General features: G+C 42.1%; 1 protein-coding gene across 2 annotated transcripts in view; it reads left to right on the top strand.

Moving 5' to 3' along the window:
• The window catches only part of LOC144510214 (WAS/WASL-interacting protein family member 3-like), a 91,719-nt gene that overhangs the window by 30,761 nt on the left and 41,993 nt on the right, over positions 1–18,965 (top strand). For both annotated transcript variants that reach the window (XM_078239712.1, XM_078239718.1), the window contains one exon: positions 3,547–3,623. In XM_078239712.1, coding sequence (XP_078095838.1) covers positions 3,555–3,623 — 69 coding nt within the window. In that variant the 5' untranslated portion in view covers positions 3,547–3,554. The remainder of the gene's footprint in view (positions 1–3,546; positions 3,624–18,965) is intronic.

Genomic DNA, 18,965 nt, shown 5'->3' with positions numbered 1-18,965 from the left:
ATTGGTTATATAAATGCATAAGGAAGGTGACAGATGCCTTTCCAGAGATGGCTACCTTTATGTGCAGTTCAGCATAGATGAAGAATGCCAGGCTGCCAGAGCTGTGAGATTTGTTGTGACTTCAGACATTTTGCAAATGCAGGGCACTGTCAACTGCACACATGTGGCTTTGAGAGCTCTCTGGCTGCAGCCTGTACGATTCATTAGTAGAGAAAGATTTCACTGGCTTTATGTCCAGTTTTGATCATAGAAAGCAGATTATGCATGTTTATGCTAGGTACCCAGCGAGCTCTCACAACTCTCACATCTTGAATCACTCATTGGTGCCACAGATCTTTGAGGGCCCTTGGTACATCAAGAGTTGGCTCCTTGGTGTGGCTAAAGCCACCCTTCATTGTCTACCAAGTGCATCTGAGGAGCAATGCAATGCTGCATATTTAGCACAAGATCCTTCATAGAATAGACTAATGGCCTCTTAAAAATGCATTTCAGATGTTTGGGCCGATCAAGCAGGGATCTCCAAAATTCACCACAGAGTGTGTCCCATATCATCATTGTTTACTGTGCCCTGCACAATCTAGTAGTGTCAAGGGGGAAATGTTCTGCCACAGAGACATGGAGGAGCTACATGTGTCCTCAGCTGAGAAGAATATTGAAGAGGATGAACTTGAAGAGGATGATGATTCAGCTGAGCCACATGAGGATGCCATTGCATGAGGCACAATATAGAAGATGTGCACCTGACAACCTTATAACTACAAGATTCCAGGAGAATAAGGTGAAGATAAGAACACAGTTCTCCTGATACTTTGGTGCAGGGGAGCTAAAAGACCTTCACTGTCATATTCAACATCTCACGAAAGATCACCAGTCTCAAGATACTAATGGAGGAAACATAAATCACCTTCAACCCTAAAGATGGAAGGCACAGCAGTCCAGAGAGCATGTGGCTATTGTGTAATGGGATAAACACTTCGCTAGTGCGCATCATTAAGCAACTACACATAGTGCAGTCTTATCAACCATGGAGCAAAAAAAGTTAATGGCATAGCTTTCCAAGGCCAGAAATGCTATTGCACACATCAATGCACTCCTGAGTGTGATAGGAGCTTAGCAAGGTGACTCTAAGAGAAAAAACATCCATCAGCAATTATCACTTGACCCTCTGAAGATGAAACTACATCGGGAGCACTGTTTCACCAAACGCCAGCTCTCATGCATGATTAATTCAGAGGCCGCATCGTGATACTGAGCCCCAGGATGCCATCAGGCATCAGGACACAGTGATCTGTCAAACGACGGCATGGACACAAACCTGTGAGTTATGTTAGTATTGTACTCACAGAGTGGTTCAGCAAGACCATCATGTGATTATTGACTTAGATTCATTACCCTGCATTTGTTGGAAGCCTGCCAAGTTTATATCCTGCATTGTCTTTAAAGAAGAAAGATTCTATGAGCAGGACACACCATCCATGGAAGTTAAGGATAGAATTTAAAGGAATACAGTATGCTACTGCGAAGATTATGGTTAGTCAGAAGATTGGTTAGATTTTAGAACCTGGCAAAGAGTGACTAAAAAATAATAGAGAGAGAAATTAGAATCTGAGAGAAAGCTAACTAGAAATATAAAAACAGATAGTAAGAGCTTCTACAAGTATTTTAAAAGGAAAAGAGTAACAAAAGTTAGAATTGTTCCCTTAGAGGATGAGATTGGGAAACAAAGATCACAGAAGTGTTGAACATGTATTTTGTATCTGTCTTCACTGTAGTAGACATTAAAAAATATTCCAACAAATTTTGAAAATGAAGAGGGAGGAAATTAAAACAGCTGCAAGTACTGGGAAAACCATCAGAATGATTGTAGGGATTCAACAGTTAAAGGCTGATGAGCAGGAACTGTGGGTCAGTTAACCTAACATCTGTCATAGAGAAAGTTCTACAATCCAATATTAAGGAGATAATTGGAGGACATTTAGAAAATCATATACAATCAGGGATGGGCAATAAATGCTAGTCGAGCCAGTGATGACCCACACCTTATTAATAAAAAAAAGGCAGAGTTAATGTGGTTTTGTGAAGGAGAAATGTTTGACGAATTTATTAGGGTTCTTTGAGAAAGTTACAAGCAGAGTGGATTAAGGAGAACCTGAAGATGCTCTGTATTTAGACTTCCAAAAGGCATTTGCTATGGTGACATGTCAAAAGTTACTTGACAAAATAAGCACTTGTGGTGTGATTGGAAATGTATTAACACAAATAAAAGATCAGTTAGCTAACGAGAAGCAAACAGAAGGAAGCAATAAATGTTTTTTTTTGATTGGCAAGCTGTAACTAGTGAAGTGCCATAGGGATCAGTGCTGGGGTCTCAACTATTCATGATCTTTGTTAATGACTTTGATGAAAGGACCCAATGCATGGTAGCTAAATTTGCTGATTGCACTAAGATAGGTCAGAAAGTAAGTTAGCAAGACGACATTGGATTTAGATAGTTTAAGTGAGTGGATAAAGATTTGGTAGATGGAGTCTGATGTACAAAAATGTGAACTTGTCCACTTTGACAGGAAGAATCAAAAACCAGTATATTTAAATGGTCAAAAGCAAGGTTTACTTGATCTAAAGAAAGAGCAAATTTATCAACCACTAAACCTTAGAAAAAATAATAAAAATGCAACATCACACACACACCAGTATCAGAAGTAAGAGAAGCTAGAGTCTAAAAAGAAGTAAAAAGAATATATGATTAAGTGTCCTTTGCTTGTCCTTGAGTTGTAGATTGTTATATGGCTATGGCTGATTTGGATTAGCTTGTTTCGAGGATGAGGTCAGATGTAGAAGATGTTGTTAGCAATTATTAGAAGATCTTGATTTGCTGGTAAATTTCTAGGAAAGCTGTCTTCCAAACCAGTTAATATACTTGTTCCAAAAAAGACAAGGAGAGAACGCAGCTTTTCCGCATATTTCCTCTGTTGAAAACTTTCTTGACGCAATTTGTGTTACTTGCAATCTCCTTGCAGTGGCTGGCAGTCTGGCCTGTTATACTTCAACAGGCCTGTTATACTTCAAAAGGTGGCTTTTGCTACCAAATAAACCTGTTGGACTTTAACCTGGTGTTGTGAGACTTCTTACTGTGTTTACCCCAGTCCAATGCTGGCATCTCCACACCACTGTTATACTTCATCCATTGTGTATTTCCAAGAAGTTTTGGGTATATCTGCAATGAGAACCATTGTTTGAATAACCAGCACTTTACATTTCAATGTCTTTTCCTTAGACAGTGATGAGCTTTGATGGGTCTTTGAATCATAGGAAGTGTTCCTCTCTTCACATTACCCTGAAGGTGTTTTATTGCTTTTCTGCCTTTATCTTGGAAGGCAGCCTTGCATTTTTAAGCAGTTTGTTCTGCCACATTTCAAATTGCAAGATTTCCAGTCAGTTGAAAGTTGAAAAATCATTATTTTTATTTAAAGGGGCATAGCCTGATGACACTCTATAGTTGACAACATTTTTAATATCTGGGAAGTATAACTCCTCTTTGTTTTTCAGGTAAAGTTATGCCAGTGCCGCCACCACCACCACCACCACTTCCGTCTCCTCCACCAGGTGCTCCGCCACTGCCTTCTGTAAGTCAGAAATGCTTTAATTACATTGTGCTAATAAATTTCAAGTTGTTCAAATTGTGGTTTATTTTGGAGACATGGCAACACTTAGAAGTCAAACCATCACACTGAATGAGAGTTGCCTTTAACTGCTGATCTACGATCATGTATTGGTTTAAGTACTTTCATCAGTTCAAAACCATTCAATCAATTGTAATTATTTCTAAATAATTTATTTTGACCATGATGTTTGGAGGTGATCTTTATACTTATTAGAATGCTGAACCCAAGAATCTTTCACGTTCTGTTTGCTGGTGTAACAATTGTAGAACGGGACTTCCATTCACTGGTTAGTTGTGCCCTTGGCTCTGTCCAGATTTGTAAGGGAATTTTTATAATTTGAATATACACCCACTCCATTTGTGTACATCTGGGGCTAGGGAATTTGCTTGGAGGATGAATGAACAGCCATGTCACAGCATTAACACCCCAAGTGGACAAGCCAAAGACTTAAAAAAATGAACTAGTTGGTTCATAACTATGCTGTTGTTCCTTGCAGTAGTCAATAATTCCATTATTGGATATGGCAAGGAAACCAGTTTTTAAATTTTTTATTTGCCACATTTTCACCAGGATTATTTATGGCCAAATGTATGATAGGTATAAGTGGAATCAGGGCAAGTGAAGCAAGGCAGGTGAGAACTTGAACAGCTATCATACGCACCTCTTTCAGTGATGTTCATGTGAAAGGAGATGAGTGATAGCAGTATTTGTCCTGTTCTGGTAACACTTGTATTGTTGAAAAAAAGGGATGAAGACGTATTGCAACTGCTTGAAATTCCACCCCCATTCACCTAATAAGTACCAAAACATTGCAGATGAATTGATCTTTTAGCTATTTGTATTATGAATAGGATATTTATTTGCTTTTGAACTCAGTAACACATCTTTCTGAGTTTTCTGCTTAAAGAGATTGCCAGTTATGTACTGTAGATCCCATAGGTGTGTTTTACAAGAGTTCTAGAAACTGTAGATGATTTTTGAGGTCCATCTGAAGTAATGGTTCTCATTGCAGTGTTTGGTTTGCCTCCAAAGTTCAGGAAAGTATTTTGAATAGAAGGTATCATCTCAACACTTTTTCCTTCTCTTTTCCCAACTTTGTGACATTGCCCAACTTCTTCCCGGTCTTGACTTGTCTTCTGCTGAAATCCACATTCATGCCTTTGTTACCTCTAAGCTTGACTATTCTAATGCAGTGCTGGCTGGTCTCCCACATTCTACCCTGCACAAACCTGAGGTCGTCGAAAACTGCTCCTTGTGTCTTAACATGCATTAAGTCCTGTTACTCTATCAAGTCTATGCCCGCTGACCTACTTAGGCTCCCAGTCAAGCAACATCCTGAACATAAAATTTTCATCCTTGTTATGAAATCACTCCATGGCCTAGCCCTTTCCTATCTCTGCGATATCTTCACTCCTCTAATCTGGTCTCTTGTGGAGCTGGTTTTTAATCACTCCACTATTGGTGGCTGTGCTTCCAGCTGCCTAGTTCCCAATGTGTGGAATATCCTACCTACCTCTCTCGCTCACTCGCCCGCTCTCTCGCTCCCGCTCTTCTGCCTGAGATACTTCTTAAAATCTACCTCTTATATCAAGCTGTTGGTCACCTGACCTAATTCCTCCTTGTGTGGTTTGGTATCGTACTTCTTTTTGTAATACTCCTGTGAAGTGCCTAGAGATGTTTTATTAGGTTAAAAGTGTGTTATAAAATGTTGCTATTCAATCAATAAAAGCTGGCCAATTTGGCAGAATTCTGATGGACTCATGTCAATTGTTATTAACTATATTGTGCATCAGGGGTCATGATAAACTCCCTCACAATTTGATCTCAAATCTGACAGTGAAGAATTATTCAGTTAGTTTACAAAGAAAAAAGACACTTAAAAACATTTTAAAGGCTATTTGAAGACAGTTTTATGTTCTTACATATGTGGAAACATATGAATCACGAGCAGGAGTAGGCCACTCGGCCCTTTGAGCCTGCTTCGACATTCAATAAGGTTATGGCTGATCTGACCGCAACCTCCAGCCTACCTCCCAATAACCTTTCACCACCCTCCCCCATTTATCAATAATCTATGTACCACTGCCTTAAAAACACTCTCATTCTCTGCTTCCACTGCCTTTTGAGGGAGGGAGTTCCGAAGACTCACTACCCTCTGAGAGAAAAAAATCCTTCTCACTTCTGTCTTAAATGGGCGACTCCTTATTTTTAGAAAGTGACCCCTAGTTTTAGATTCTCCCACAAGATGAAACATCCTTTCCATATCCACCCGGTTAAAACCTCTCAGGATCTTATTTAAGTGTATGTAGGGAAGTTTGTTTGAGATTTATGTTTGTATCCAAAGATTTTGTGTAAATGAACCCTATGGTATCTTTCAAATTATCCTATATAAATAAATGCAAAAAGATACAGCCATAGTTTGGTCATCAGTGGGTTACATTCCTGACCTAGATTTAATGTATCGCTAACCTCTAAGATATAAATGACTAGTTTACACCACTAATAACTTTTACTTAATTGTATTTATTCATCACTGATTCAGGGTCAGTCATTGCAGTAGTATGATTCAACAAAGCTGATTGAGACTTAACAAAGTAACATAATTTAAATCAAAAGCAAATCAATACGTTCGATTTTTAGTCATGCAACAACACATCAAGGCTCAGTTTAGTACAGAATTACAGTATTGTATACATAGTCTGGTTTGATTTTACACAAGCAACAAAGGTTTTCTGAGATTCCAATAGTCTATAACAGTGGTTAGCACTGCTGCCTCACAGTGCCAAGGATCCGGGTTCAATTCTGGCCTCGGGTAACTGTCTGTGTCTGTGTGGAGTTTGAACATTCTCCCGTGTCTGCGTGGGTTTCTTCTGGGTGCTCCGATTTCCTCCCACAATCCAAAGATGTGTGGGTTAAGTTGATTGGCCATGCTAAAATTGCCCCTTAGTGTCAGGGGTCTAACAGAGTAAATATGTGGCGTTATGGGGATAGGTCCTGGATGGGATTGTTGTTGGTGCAGAACTGATGGACCGAATGGCCTCCTACTGCACTGTAAGGATTCTATGATTCTATTCTATGATTAACTTTTAAGGGGTAAGTTTGCACTTGTGGGCTCCTGGTGGATGAGACTCAGTTTTGAGAGTGAAAAGTTTTAAAACCAGGTACCACTGATAGGTCTTTAATGTTAAATGTTTCACTTTGTTAAAATCATAGAATCAATAGGAAGCTTTGTGATTTCTCATCAGAATTAATTTAAATGCTGTATGAAATTATTTAGACCTTGTTCACCTGAAGAGAGTCTGTAATGTGTACTGATATAATTTAACTTCTTCCAAGTTCTTTGGGATTAAAGCACTGATTGGCCAAAGTTGCTATCATGCATGAGAGAAATGTATGATTAATACATAAAATACGTTAAATTAATTCATGAAAATAGGTTTTAATCTAGATCAGGAATGTAGCCCACTCTTATTGCATTTCTTCCATGGGAAAGTTGTTTTTGTTTAGCACGCTTTTGTCTAGCACACTGTTTTTGGGAACACATTAGCTATTTTAAATGAGGGATAGCTCTACTTCACCATTGGACTTTCTGTTAACCATTTACAAAATTTCAAAAATATTCTTAAATCTGTTGCTTTTCAAATCTTCGCAAAATATTAAAATCCAGTCAAAATTTAGGTGAATAATCTTTGATCTTCCATCTGTTAAGTAATTACTGTTTAATATCACTTCACTCAGTCTGACCAATTGTAGCAAACAAATGATTTTTAAAAGATAAAAACCTGGAAATCACCGAGTGATGCTATAATACAAAGTGCTTATTCCATTGTATCAAATTCTGCACTCCACTATTTTAACTGAAGTATTATCTCATTTATTTCCAGAAGCTTAATGTATCCTTGAACTAGGGGAATGCATTAACCATTCATACAGTAGTGTCATTCAGGGTAATTTTGATGCCTAATTTTCCATTATGCAAGCATGCTGTCAAAATTGTAAACAGCATTTAAATTTTTTTTTAACATATAACTCCTTGCGCCTGCACCTGCAATGTGATGGTATATCATTAATAATCTTATTCTGAAAATTTCAATGCACAATATGATCACCCAAAAGACCAAAGAAAAAAATGTGATTCTTGTCTTAGTTATATTCTTCTAAAAGCTTATGGTGTAGCCAGTAACATATTAGCCTGGATAGAAGATTGGCTGGAAGAAAACAGCGTATCCATAAATTGGTCTTTTTCTGATTGGCAGGATGTGATGAGTGGAGTCCTGCAGGGGTTCAACTTTTTACAATTTATATCTATGACTTAGATGAAGGGAGCGAAGGCAAGGATGGCACAGTGGTTAGCACTGCTGCCTCACAGCGCCAGGGACCCAGATTTGATTCCTGGCTTGGGTCACTGTTTACACATTCTCCCCATGTCTGTGTGGGTTTCCTTCTGGGTGCTCTGGTTTCCTCCCACAGTCCAAAAGACGTGCTGGTTAGGTAGATTGACCATGCTAAATTCTCCCTCAGTGTACCCGAACAGGCACCGGAGTGTGGCAACTAGGGGATTTTCACAGTAATTTCATTGCAATGTTAATGTAAGACTACTTGTGACACTAAAAAATAAACTTTAAAAGGTAGCTAAATTTGCAGATGACACAAAGATAGGTAGGTAAGTATGTTGTGAAGAGGCCATATTGATAGGTTGAATGAGTGCGTAAAAATCTGGCAGATGGAGATTAATGTGGGAAAATGTCAAGTTGTTCACTTTGGTAGGAAGAATGAAAGAGCCGAGTATTACTCGGCAACTGCAGAATTCTGAGATGCAGAGAGATCTACGTTTTCTAGTGCATGAGCCACATAAAAGATAAAACCTGGAAATCATTGAGTGATGCTATCATACAAAGTGTTTATTCCATTGTATCAAACTCTTCACTCCACTATTTTAACTGAAGTATTAGCTCATTTATTTCCAGAAATTTAGTGTATCCATTAAACTAATGGTATGTAGGTACAGCAAGTAATTAAGAAGGCTAATGAAATGCTATCCTTTATTATGAGAGGAATTGAGCTTAAAAGTAAGGATGTTATGCTTTAGTTATACAGGGCATTGGTGAGACTGCATCTCGAACACTGTGTACAGTTGTGTTCTCCTTATTTACTGAAAGATGTAAATGCATTGGAGGCAGTTCAGGTTTACTACATTGATACCTGGAGTGAATGGATTGTCTTATTAGAAAAAGTTGGACAGGCAAGATTTATTTCCACTAGAGTTTAGAAGAGTGAGGGGTGACTTGATTGAAGTATATAAGATCCTGAATGGTCTTTTTAAGGTGAACATGGAAAGGATGTTTCCTCTTGTGGATGAGATCAGAACTAGGGAGCACTGTTTCAAAATTAGGGATTGCCCTTTTAGGACAGAGATGAGGTGGTGTAGCTCGACACCGTGCCTCACCAGGCAGGGGTTGTGAATGGGGGTTTGCCAGAGGCACTTGAGGACGATGCTGGGGGGTGGGGGGGGGGGGGGGGGGGGGTGGTCAGGGTGCTGGACGGCCACTGGGTGTCTTGGGGTGGGTTGAGGTGGACATTCCAGGTGTGATGGATGGGACTGCTGCCAAGATGAGACAAATGGACACCCACCCTTGCAGCCTAAATGAGGTCATTCATCATCTTCTGACAATGGGTGCCAGTCCTGCGTGTCAGGCCGCAGGCATTGACTGCTGCAGCCACCACTTCCCAGGCCGCATTTGAGTCCCTACTCCTGGGCCGTTTTCCCTCCCATGGGTACAAGATGGCTAGCCTCCCCTCCACGGTGTTCAGCAGCCGTCCGAGCTCCCCCTCCATAAACCGAGGGGCTGGGCTGTGCAGTGCCATCTTCCTGGCATGACTGGCTGTGAGTACAGCGGAAACGTTTAAATGCAGCTTCCCCTTGTTAACGCTGTGTATCTGCAGCCACTTGGGTGAGTCATGTGCCTGCGGACTCCATAACAGTGTGTATCACGTGACATCTCTTTCAGTGCACTAAATGTCGGTGGATTGCGGTGAGGAGCGTGCCGATAAGACCAGGGCAGATCACTCCATTATTCTCACTGTTATGACACTTGAAATTTTTTCGGAGAATTCCGCCCTATATAATCCACTGTTTAATTTGAAAATGTCCTCATTGATGACAGTTATTTACTCCTACTTTGCTGAGGGTTTGAGCCAACAGCGTGACTTACTTGGCATAGATAATGAATAATTCAGTTCTACTGTAGTTTCAGTTTCAGTGTAAGCAGTGTGATGATAACTGTGGTCTGTCCAAACACCAGTTTACAGCATTGATTCTAACACGTTTTTGAGTGCACAGCCACATTTTTATCTGATGGATATATATTTTCAAGCATTAAATTAACTTTTAGTTGGTGAAATAGAAACAATAATTGATGCCAAATTGTTATCTTTTGGCAGGCTTGAAAGTAGCTCTGTAACTATAAATTACCATCTGATCCTTACTCCCTACTTCTAAGCTTTCGAAAAGCATATCATGTGACTATTATTTTTAGAAGCTGTTTTTGCCTTATCATCGTAATAGGTTTGAAATACATGATTAGGGCACCCTTGTCTTCCAATCAAAATCAGAAAATCATCTTTGGTTGTGTTTTAGTTAAGCTTTATTTATTGCACTGTGATGATACACATCTGGTTGGCTTGATTTCTAAAAAACTTGGTAATCAAATTGCTCCTAGGCTGACCTTTAATGCGGCAAAGAATTGGACTATATGATTACAACTATTTACTCATATTGGGACAACCTCTACCCATTGTATGAGTACATCACTAACTAACGCACTGTACAAGGATGTCCACTATATAAGTACAACCTTGTGTGCACAAACATTACAGTTTGTTTTTCAATATTGTCCATATAACAGCCAATGAAAATAAAGTTACAGTTACAATAAAGAAAAGAGAGACTAACATTTATTTAGGATTGCACAATCGTGGATGTTTCAAAGTGCTTTACAGCCAGCGAAGTACTTTTTGAAGTGTAGTTATTGTTGTAATGTAGCAAACATGACAAACAGTATGCACTCAACAAACAACAGTGTGAAAAGGACTAGATAATCATACTGTTTGGTGATGCCGCTTGAGGGATAAATGTTGGCCAGGACACCACTGCTCTTCTTCAAATTACGCTGTAGGATATTTTACATCACCTGAGCAGGCTGTTTGGGGCCTCAGTTTCATGTTTCATTTCCAACAGTGCAGTGTTCCTGAAGTACTACACTGAGTATTTTCCTTGCTTTTTGTGGTCAGGACCTGGAGTGGTACTTGATCCCAGCACCTTGTGGCAAGTGTACTACCAACTAAGCCTCAGTTGACACTGCATGACCATATGAAAGAAGATGTCCCAAAATTAATGTCATAACTTTTCTTGTGTCTATACCTATGTTATGACTGATGAGTATGTCAGTCTCCTTTTCCCATAGATTAAGACTTATAAATTCAATAAATGGCACCTAGATTAACAGAGCTACCATATCTCCACAGTGACCAGCAGGACACTGCCACACATTTCTAACTCATAGTGCTCAATCTGCCATTTTGGTGCAGGACATTGCATTGGCAACAAGAACACTAGCCAGCAACATTCAAAGTTATTCCCTTGGGCTTGAGGATGATTTGCTTCCATTCTGGTTCGATGCATTCTAACTCGATTGATAATTTCAATATGCAGTCTGCAGACTTTGCCAAATTTTAAAAAATTCATTTGTGGCATCACTGGCTGGCCAGCATTTGTTGGCCTTCCCTAGTTGCTCTTGAAACTGAATGGCTTGCTCGGCCATTTCAGAGGGCAGTTGAGAGTCAACCACATTGCTGTGACTCTGAAGTCACATGTAGGCCAGACCAGGTAAGGTTGGCAGATTTCCTTCTCTAAAGGACATTAGTGAACCAGATGGGTTCTTCCTGATCACACCTGTCAGATGGCGCTAAGGAAGTTGGATTTGAAGGGTTTTTGGAGATTTGCATGCTTCCTCCAATGCCTCACTTGACCTCTGTACATTCCCGATGAAATCTTTTGATATGTTTGGTGCCTTCTTAGATGAACCTTCTCCATTTTGGTCAGTCACAAGCCAGGGACTCCAGTGAGGCAGCAGGGATGTTCAATCTCTTCAGGGCATCCTTAAAGTCTTTAAAGAGGACTCCTTTACACTCTCCTCAGGCGAGTCTCTTGCCACACTGAATTCTGTGTAAAGGAGTTGCTTCAGGATTTTGGTGCCAGCATACGAGGTACATGTACTGTCCAACGAAACTGGCTTTGATTGATGAGCATCTCGATGCTGGGCAAGTTGGCTTTGGAGAGAATGCTGCTGTTGGATCACCTTTCCTGCTACCGGATTTGGAGGATCTTGCAAAGGCAGCGCTGTTGGCACTTCTTCAATGCTTTGAGGTACCAGCTGTAGGTTGTCTAAGTCTCTGAAGCATGTAGGAGTGAGGGGATCCATAAATTCCTATTCAAAGTCAGAAAAAATGCCAGGTTAAAATTAGGATCCTGCTTTTTGCAGTTTTTATATTTGATTGTCTCAGAGTTTTCCTCGCCAAAAACTGTCATTGCATGCCACAATATGTGCTAACCAATAAGTAGGTCCTCTCTCTAGCAATATTCAGGAATATTCAAGAGTGGCTTTTGCTACCAAATAAACCTGTTGGACTTTAACCTGGTGTTGTTAGACTTCTTACTGTGTTTACCCCAGTCCAACGCCGGCATCTCCACATCATGACTACAATGTAACATAGACAGCCAACTTCATGCTGCCTGCCTGTTCGAATGAGAGCTGTCAGGGCTTTGGCTCACAGGGCTTAGGCGGTAAGGGCGAGGCAGGGTAAGTTATTTTTATCCAAACCTATATAGGAAAAGGGTAACTATGAGTGATGGGCCAGTTTGGTGCTTCCGGTGTGGGATGTGGGAGCCCCTGGAAACACCTAGCCTCCCGGAGGACCACATTTGCGCCAGGTGCATGGAACTGCAGCTCCTGAGGGACCGTGTCACGGAACTGGAGCTGCAGATTGCTGACCTTAGTCTAGTCAGGGAGAATGAGTTATAGGGAACTAGTTACACCGGGGCATCGGGAGGAAGACACGTGGGTCACAGTTAGGAGGAGAAAAGGTCAGAAGGGTAACGTACCAGAGAGTATTCCAGTAGCTGTCTCTCATAATAGGAAGGGTTCGGCGACAGGTGTGAGAGGGGAGGGGAGTGAGCAATTAGTGGAGGGGTCACCAGTGGTTGTCCCCCTCCAAAACAAGTATATTGTTTTGGATAGTGTGGAGGATGATGACTCTCCAGGGGTAAGCCACAGTGACCAGGTCACTGGCACACAGTCAGGCTCTGTGGCCCGGAAAGGAAAGAGAGGGGTTAGGAGAGCAACAGTGGTGGGGGATGCGTCGGTTAGAGGCATGGACAGGCGATTCTGTGGGTGCGAACGGGACTCCAGGATGGTAGTCTGCCTACCTGGTGCTGGGGTCATGGATGTCTCCAAGCGGATAGGAGGCATCTTAAAAGGGGAAGATAAAGAAACGGATGTCATTGTACACATTGATGCAAATGACGTAGATAGGAAGAGCAGGGGGATCCTACGAGAGCAATTCAGGGAGTTGGGAAATAGGCTAAAAAGTAGGGCCTCCAGGGTGGCCATCTCTGGGCTGCTCCCAATGCCTCGTGCCAGTGAGGCTAAGAATAGGGAGTTAGTACAATTGAATGCTTGGCTAAAGGACTGGTCCAGGAGGGAGGGCTTCATTTTCCTAGATCAATGGGAAGTTTTCAGGAGAGGATGGCACCTGTACAAGAAGGACGGGTCACAACTAAGTTGGAAGGGCACTAATATCCTGGCTGGGAGTTTTGCTAGTGCAGTTCGGGGGGGTTTAAACTAGTATGGCAGGGGGGTGGGGATCAAAATATTAGGTCTACAAATGTAGAGGCTGGGGACGAGCTTGGGGCTGGGACAAGGCTGGCAAAGAAGAAGAGCACTCTGGGGGAGGATGACCTCACTGGGCCTGGAGGTCTGGAGTGCTTATACTTCAATGCAAGGAGCGTAGCAGGTAAGACAGACGAACTTAGGGCCTTAATGCTCACGAGGAATTTGGATGTGGTTGCAGTGACAGAGACTTGGTTGAAAGAGGGGCAGGACTGGCAGCTGAATATTCCGGGGTACAAGTGTTTTAGGCGAGACAGAGGAGGGGCCAAAAGAGGTGGGGGAGTAGCAGAATTAGTTGGAGAGCATATTACAGCGGTGCAGAGGGAGGACAATTCAGAGGGGTCGTGTAACGAGTCACTCTGGGTGGAGCTTAGAAACAGGAAGGGCGCAGTCACTATGTTGGGGGTATACTACAGGCCCCCCAACAGCCCAAGGGAAGTGGAAGAATGGATATGTCAGGAGATACTGGATAGGTGCAGGAAAAATAGGGTTGTTGTAGTGGGAGACTTCAATTTCCCTGGTATAGACTGGAAATCGCTGAGAGCTGGGACTCTGAATGGGGAGGAATTTGTAAAATGCGTATAGGAGGGTTCTTTGGAACAATATGTAGGTAGCACGACTAGAGAGGGGGCTATACTGGACCTAGTACTGGGGAATGAGCCCGGTCAGGTCTTCAAAGTTTCGGTAGGGGAACATGTGGCAAATAGTGACCACAATTCTGTTAGTTTTAGGATAGTGATAGAAAAGGATAAGTGGTGTCCCAAGGGTAAGGTGTTGGATTGGGGGAAGGCTAACTTTAGTGGGATTAGGCAGAAATTGGCAGCTCTTGATTGGGAGAGGCTGTTTGAGGGTAAATCCACATCTGGCATGTGGGAGTCTTTTAAGGAACAGTTGTTAGGGCTGCAGGACAGGCATGTGCCTGTAAAAAAGGATAGGAAGGGTAGGATTCGAGAACCGTGGATAACCAGGGAAATTGAGGGACTGGTCAAAAAGAAAAGAGAGGCGTATGTTAGGTCCAGGCAGCTAAAAATGGAGGGAGCTCTGGAGGAGTACAAAGAAAGTAGGAAAGAACTCAAACGGGGAATTAGAAGGGCAAAAAGAGGTCACGAAATGTCCTTGGCAGACAGGATTAAGGAGAATCTCAAGGCATTTTATTCATACGTTAGGAACAAAAGGGTTGTCAGGGAAAAAATAGGACCTTTCAGGGACAAAAGTGGGGAATTATCCTTAGAGCCCAAAGAAGTAGGGGAGATCCTAAATGAATACTTTGCGTCGGTATTCACAAAGGAGAGGGATGTGTTGACTGGGAGTGTCTCGGAGGGGAGTGTTGAACCGTTGGAGAAAATCTCCATTACAAGGGAGGAAGTGTTAGGTTTGTTAGAGAATATAAAGACTGACAAATCCCCAGGGCCTGATGGAATCTATCCAAGGCTGCTCAGGGAGACGAGAGATGAAATCGCTGGGCCTCTGACGCAAATCTTTGTCTCGTCACTGGACACAAGTGAGGTCCCAGGGGATTGGAGGATAGCTAATGTGGTCCCGTTATTTAAGAAGGGTAGGAAGGATAACCCGGGTAATTATAGGCCGGTGAGCTTGACATCCGTGGTGGGGAAGTTTTTGGAGAAGATTCTTAGAGATAGGATGTATGCACATTGAGAAAGGAATAAACTCATTAACGATAGTCAGCATGGTTTTGTGAGAGGGAGGTCATGCCTCACTAACCTGGTGGAGTTTTTTGAAGAAGTGATTAGAATGGTTGACGAGGGAAGGGCCGTGGATGTTGTCTATATAGACTTTAGTAAAGCATTTGACAAAGTCCCTCATGGTAGGCTGGTGCAAAAGGTTGGATCTCATGGGATAAAGGGGGAGGTGGCTAGATGGGTGGAGAACTGGCTTGGGCACAGAAGACAGAGGGTGGTAGTGGAAGGGTCTTTGGAGGCCTGTGACTAGTGGTGTCCCGCAGGGCTCTGTATTGGGACCTCTGCTGTTTGTGATTTATATAAACGATCTGGAAGAAGGTGTAACTGGGGTGATCAGTAAGTTTGCGGACGACACAAAATTGGCAGGACTTGCAGATAGTGAGGAGCATTGTCAGAGACTACAGAAGGATATAGATAGGCTGGAAATTTGGGCAAAGAAATGGCAGATGGAGTTCAATCCAGATAAATGCGAAGTGATGCATTTTGGTAGAACTAATGTAGGGAGGAGCTATACGATAAATGGCAGAACCATAAAGGGTGTAGATACGCAGAGGGACCTGGGTGTGCAAGTCCACAGATCCTTGAAGGTGACGTCACAGGTGGTGAAGAAGGCATATGGCATGCTTGCCTTTATAGGACGGGGCATAGAGTATAAAAGTTGGGGTCTGATGTTGCAGATGTATAGAACGTTGGTTCGGCCGCATTTGGAATACTGCGTCCAGTTCTGGTCGCCACACTACCAGAAGGACGTGGAGGCTTTGGAGAGAGTGCAGAGGAAGTTTACCAGGATGTTGCCTGGTATGGAGGGGCTTAGTTATGAGGAGAGATTGGGTAAACTGGGGTTGTTCTCCCTGGAAAGATGGAGGATGAGGGGAGACTTAATAGAGGTGTATAAAATTATGAAAGGCATAGATAGGGTGAACGGTGGGAAGCTTTTCCCCAGGTCGGTGGTGACGTTCACGAGGGGTCATAGGTTCAAGGTGAAGGGAGGGAGGTTTGACACAGATATCAGAAGGACATATTTTACACAGAGGGTGGTGGGGGCCTGGAATGCGCTGCCAGGCAAGGTGGTGGAGGCGGACACACTGGGAACGTTTAAGACTTATCGAGATAGCCACATGAATGGAGTGGGAATGGAGGGATACAAAAGAATGGTCAAGTTTGGACCAGGGAGCGGCACGGGCTTGGAGGGCCGAAGGGCCTGTTCCTGTGCTGTATTGTTCTTTGTTCTTTATATAAGTGTGAACAGTGCTGCCCATTGGCAGAATGCATCAGCAGGGAAAACAATATCATTACCATTCAGCATTACTCAGACCTAAGAAAATGTGAAGAAGGGCACAACATGGGAGAGAGTAGATGCCAAGGTTTTCTGATGCTGCATGTATGCCATGATGCAGGGGTGGAAAATAAGAGAGGTATCCTGTATCCAAAAAGGTCAGAAGACCTTCCAGACATGAGATCAAAAGACAGTGGTAGCAGATAGTGATGGAGATCAAAACAGCAAGAAGTTCACCCCATATGAATGGTAAAGGTTGGTGAATACATGTTCAAATGCCATAATCTACCACTGCACCAATAGCCTTGGGCACTGTTCAGTCACCACAGCCCCCATTACTCATCTAACAATAATCTATATCAATAAGAACTCTTACATAACTCATTCATTGCTTCACCTTACCCTTACACACTTCAGCATTGCTGGAAATCCCACACCTACATCTTCAAAGTTGCACACACAGCCAGCTATTTAACCATGACAGCCACATAAATCAACAGAGAGGAGTGAGGCTATGGAGGAATTTGAGCACCAGAGTGAGAGTTAAAATTTGAAATATTGGCAGAACTGGAGGCAATGTAGTTCAATGAGCACAGGGATGGTAGATGAACAGTATTTTATGAGAATGATTTATTGTTGAATTTTTAAATGTTTGATAACATAGCTTAAACCAAAAACATTTTTATTAAGATCTGCACCTCACATTCTGCATGTTCTTTGTATGAAAATCTAAATAGCAAGAATGTGACATTTTGGGGTCATTTCATAATTCCATACTCCTGCCATAGAGCTTCTCTCTCCAGTAGCATTTGGCAATTCAGGTGTAATATAAGACATAAAAGAACTAGGAACAGGAGTAGGCAATCTAGGCCCTCAAGCCAACTCCACCATTTAATATGAACATGGCTGATCTCAGAAATGTATGAGAAAGCATTTAAATTCTTGATAAGCACTTCCAGATGGAGTTCCATGCAGGGAACATAAACTTGTAAAACTCCCCTTGATATTAATATTTTAATAGTCATCAAACACATCTTCAAGGAAGTGCTTCAGGAAGTTCATTGCCTAGTAAACAGTCATATATGGGTAATATAAGATATGTCCGAGCAATAATTTGTCTTAACTATGTTTGAAGTACTGTGACAAGGTTTGCTTAAACCTTACTGTTGTACATTTGTACAGAGGTTTTTCTTGCAACCCCCTTTGTTTTTATATCAGGTGTGTTGCGACAGTTGTAAAATAATTAAAGAAACTGTGTCAGAAGAAAACCTTTTGTAATGACTCTGCAGTTTTGCAAGCATTTAAGTAAAAGCAGCAACAAGACAAACACTGGAGCAACATTGTTCAGGAAATCTAAAATGCTGCAATCTAAATAATGCAGATTGTGTTTAGGTGAAAGCAAACATTTTACAGATCTTGTATATTGTAAAGCAAAAACTTTCATTTATAATTTTCAGACTGGAATCCTCTTGCAGTGCACAGCGATGTTGCAGTGCCATCATGAGGCTGTGACTTAGTGTAACAGCCAGTGAATTAAAATCAATAGGCCCATATTTTCTACTCCATTAATGGAGGAGTGGTGAAGCAAGGCCTAAACAGGCAAACCAAGATACCATCAATTGCAGGGAAGGGTTATGTACATATCCAGCAAAGGTATGTACTTCAGTAAACTTCAGTTCTCAATGCTACTCCAGTAAGGAGGATTGAAAGAGCTGAACAACAACTTATTTTAAAATCTGCCCCTAACAGAACCAGTAGACCTCCTGCAATGAGCAGTCAATCACTTCTGGGGTCAACTACGTTCCTGTGCTAAAAATGTGGGGCCTTTGTAAGGTCCTCAGCAGAACTCCATCTCCCTGGCCCTGCACTCAACCCTGGAACACCTAGATAACAAGGTCACCTATGTCAGACTCCTATTTATTGACTACGGCTCAGATTTCAACACTATTATTCCCACGAAACTCATCTCCAAACTCCGTGGTCTGGGCCTCAGCACCTCCCTCTGCAACTGGATCCTGAACTTCCTAACTCACAGACCACAATCAGTAAGGATAGGCAACAACACCTCCTCCATGATCATCCTCAACACCGGTGCCCCACAAGGCTGTGTTCTCAGCCCCCTACTATACTCCTTATACACTGATGACTGTGCGGCCAAATTCCCCTCCAATGCGATTTTCAAGTTTGCTGATGAGACCACCGTAGTGGGTCGGATCTCAAACAATGACGAGACAGAATACAGCAATGAGATAGAGAATCTGGTGAACTGGTGCAGCAATAATAATCTCTCCCTCAATGTCAACAAAACGAAGGACATTGTCACCAACTTCAGGAAGCATAAAGGAGAACATGCCCCTGTCTACATCAACGGGGACCAAGT

Source organism: Mustelus asterias, chromosome 2 (assembly GCF_964213995.1).
Source record: "Mustelus asterias chromosome 2, sMusAst1.hap1.1, whole genome shotgun sequence".
Lineage (NCBI taxonomy): Eukaryota > Metazoa > Chordata > Chondrichthyes > Carcharhiniformes > Triakidae > Mustelus > Mustelus asterias.
This window is presented reverse-complemented; position numbering and strand designations above follow the sequence as displayed.